At 33.8% G+C, this 3,037-nt stretch overlaps 1 protein-coding gene across 1 annotated transcript; it reads right to left on the reverse strand.

Moving 5' to 3' along the window:
• Positions 1-335: 335 nt before the first annotated feature.
• On the reverse strand, positions 336-2,593 carry LOC128294095 (uncharacterized). Its single transcript, XM_053029984.1, has 3 exons — positions 2,479-2,593; positions 1,155-1,594; positions 336-741 (listed from the first exon to the last, which is right to left on the reverse strand). Exons 2-3 carry the CDS (start codon positions 1,384-1,386, stop codon positions 374-376), a joined length of 600 nt encoding a protein of 199 aa, XP_052885944.1. The 5' UTR covers positions 1,387-1,594; positions 2,479-2,593; the 3' UTR covers positions 336-373.
• Positions 2,594-3,037: the final 444 nt, after the last annotated feature.

Raw genomic sequence — 3,037 nt, forward strand, 5'->3', positions numbered from 1 at the left:
CATGTCATTCAAGATTGAACTCATATAACATAGGCATTAAAATGCTTCACTATCAGCTTTAGTTCAATTGAAACGAATGAAATGCAATATCATATTCACATTTAATTTTCCAAGATCGTAATCACCTAAAAATAAAATCATATACTTCCACAAACCTTTCCACAAGGACCAAGTGTTTATATTTGAATGTAAACATAGAATCACTTCACATAACTTCACACATTTACCGAATATATCACAATCACATTTATAGTCATAACACTTATTCACAGATGCATCACTTTATATATTTATAATTTAATTCAAATCAAAATCGCATACGCATACATAATACATACCTGGCCAACTTAATATGTAATGCACTTTCAATTTGTCAACTTAGTGTAGGATCTTGTAATTGTATACTTTTATTAAATTCATCAGCACTTGGCCTACTAGGTATAAAACCCGAAATTATATTACCAGTACAAAGCCTGCGGTACTTTAACCTGGATAGATTTCCCGCACGAAGCCTGCGGGACTTTGGCCCGGATACATTTCCAGCACGAAGCCTGCGGGACTTTAGCCCGGATACATTTCCAGCACGAAGCCTGCAGGACTTTGGCCCGGATACATTTTCAGCACGAAGCCTGCGGGACTTTAGCCCGGATACATTTCCAGCACGAAGCTTGCGGGACTTTGGCCCGGATATATTTCCAGCACGAAGCCTGTGGGACTTTAGCCTGGATACATTTCCAGTGTCTTGCATATTTGTTCACATGTTAACACATTTCACATAACATTTCACATTAGCAATTTAATTGCTTCATTCGAATATAAGCACAAAATGTACACCTACCTTTTAACTTTCGGTTCAATAATCATACACAAGGAACACATAATCTTTTCATTATACTAGTTTCACTTTTAATAACCATTCGACTATATACAAACAAGTACAATAAAATTGTATACACATATTACACACTTTCACATCATCACTTAATAGTCATTCGGCCACATTATATACATAAATCATCCATTTCATATTCGGCTTTATAGCCGAAATTCAATATACTTATTTCAAATCGAACTTATAAACATCAAATAATTACTTATCATATTATATAATCTTAAGCGCGCAGCAAATCAAATATAATTACTTAAGGACTTACCTCGGAAGACGATAATCGGAACGAGACGACTAGTCGACCATTTTGATTTTCTCCCCGATCCAAATCCGAATTCTACTTTTTCCAATAAGAGTGCTCGATCCTCACGAACACTGTTGTCCACCTCGATGATTTTTGAACCAGCCAGGAGTTGCATCACCAATCCAGATGTCACAATGGGGGTAATACCAAGTTCCATAACAGTTCCACGGTTTGATGCAAGGATAACACGCATCCAATAGAAAGGATCAGCACTGTCAGAGAGTGTATTCCATATAGTGGAAGTGACGCACACCAAAAAGATGAAGAGGGAGACGACGGTGCAGATGACCTTCTCTCTAAAAGGAATTTTCTGTCAGCACTCTAAACTTGAGCAGAAATGAAAGAAATGGTCTAACCAGATGCAGTACTCTGAACCCTCCTCCCATATTGACTATTCAGATCTGAATTACACCATTAATTCAGCAGTAGTTTTTTTTAGTTAAGGAACTTGCAACAAATATAATGCATTTAAGAGTATATGAAAACAAAAGATGAAAGATAAGCAGATATTAATGATGCTGGAGTAACTACACCTCTCATTAATAGTAATAATAAATAAATAATGCGCATGAATTCACTGAAAGAGTTCAAACATTTTCCTCCACTTTAGCAAATAATTAGAACACAAACATAGGTGATTCCTTACACAGTTAGTATTCGACTTGATATCAATCTCTAAGTTGTTCATCCAATTCCTACAATTACAATAATTATCATTTCGAAAGAACTGTGCAGGTATGAGGACTGGAAAACCGTTTTGTATAGGCAGCCATATTTATATAAGAAAATCAAGGAGAGACATGAAAGGAACGCACGTCCAGGAAAATGAAATAAATTAAAATGTTAAAGCCAAAGAAGCTATAATGAACAGATTGTCATTCTCGTTAAATTATAACCACTATTAAACTATTAACTTAACAGCGACCTATTAATCCAATTTACAAATCAGAGACTAAAGTTAACGGTAACGAAATAAAATAATGCATGATAACAATCATTTAAAAAAACGATTGGTTCAAAACAGCTAGAGTAAAATGAAAAACCAAAATTAACTCAAGCCTATAAATACATCGATCAAAATACAAGCAGAACTACAACTCCGTGAGTAAATCTGGTAAATCAAAATTTCAGAAACTAACATTCTATAATATTTTATACATGCAAATCCAGATCCGGAATCAACCCAGCAAATCGCTTTCAAGGAAAGAATTTCTCAATAAACAAACAGTAAATGACAACAAAAAGAATAGAAAGAGACAAAGTGGAAAACTAAAATGAAAAGAACCGGAGGCATATGGTGTGGATTCCAGAGCAGATCTGAGGAGATCGAAAATCAACAAGGGGTCCCCGGAGGTACAGTTGTTCATTCCTTCAAAAATTGAATTGGATTTTAGACCTCTGTTTAGGTCTTTTTTTTATTATAATTACCGAATACCATATTTAACCTTAATATACATTAATAATTTCCATTATACCAAGCCATGGAATTTCACTATCAACAATTATGGAATAATTACCACTTAAGGACTCCACTATTTAATTCCATAGCTATTTAATATCTTTAACTTATAGAACACAACTTTTATGCTTTATGCAATTTAGTCCTTTTTGCTTAATTAACTATCAAAACAATAAAATTTTTCAACGAAACTTTAATATCATCTTATTGCCACTCCGTAAATATTTATAAAAATATTTACGACTTGGTTTATAGAAATGAGGTCTCGATACCTCATTTTCTAAACCCACTTGACCTTAGGGTCATACCACTTGAGCTTAATAAATCGCTTATAAAACAAAAATCACAATATCAAAAACCTTTTTTAAACTCACAATTAACTTAT

Source organism: Gossypium arboreum, chromosome 6 (assembly GCF_025698485.1).
Source record: "Gossypium arboreum isolate Shixiya-1 chromosome 6, ASM2569848v2, whole genome shotgun sequence".
Lineage (NCBI taxonomy): Eukaryota > Viridiplantae > Streptophyta > Magnoliopsida > Malvales > Malvaceae > Gossypium > Gossypium arboreum.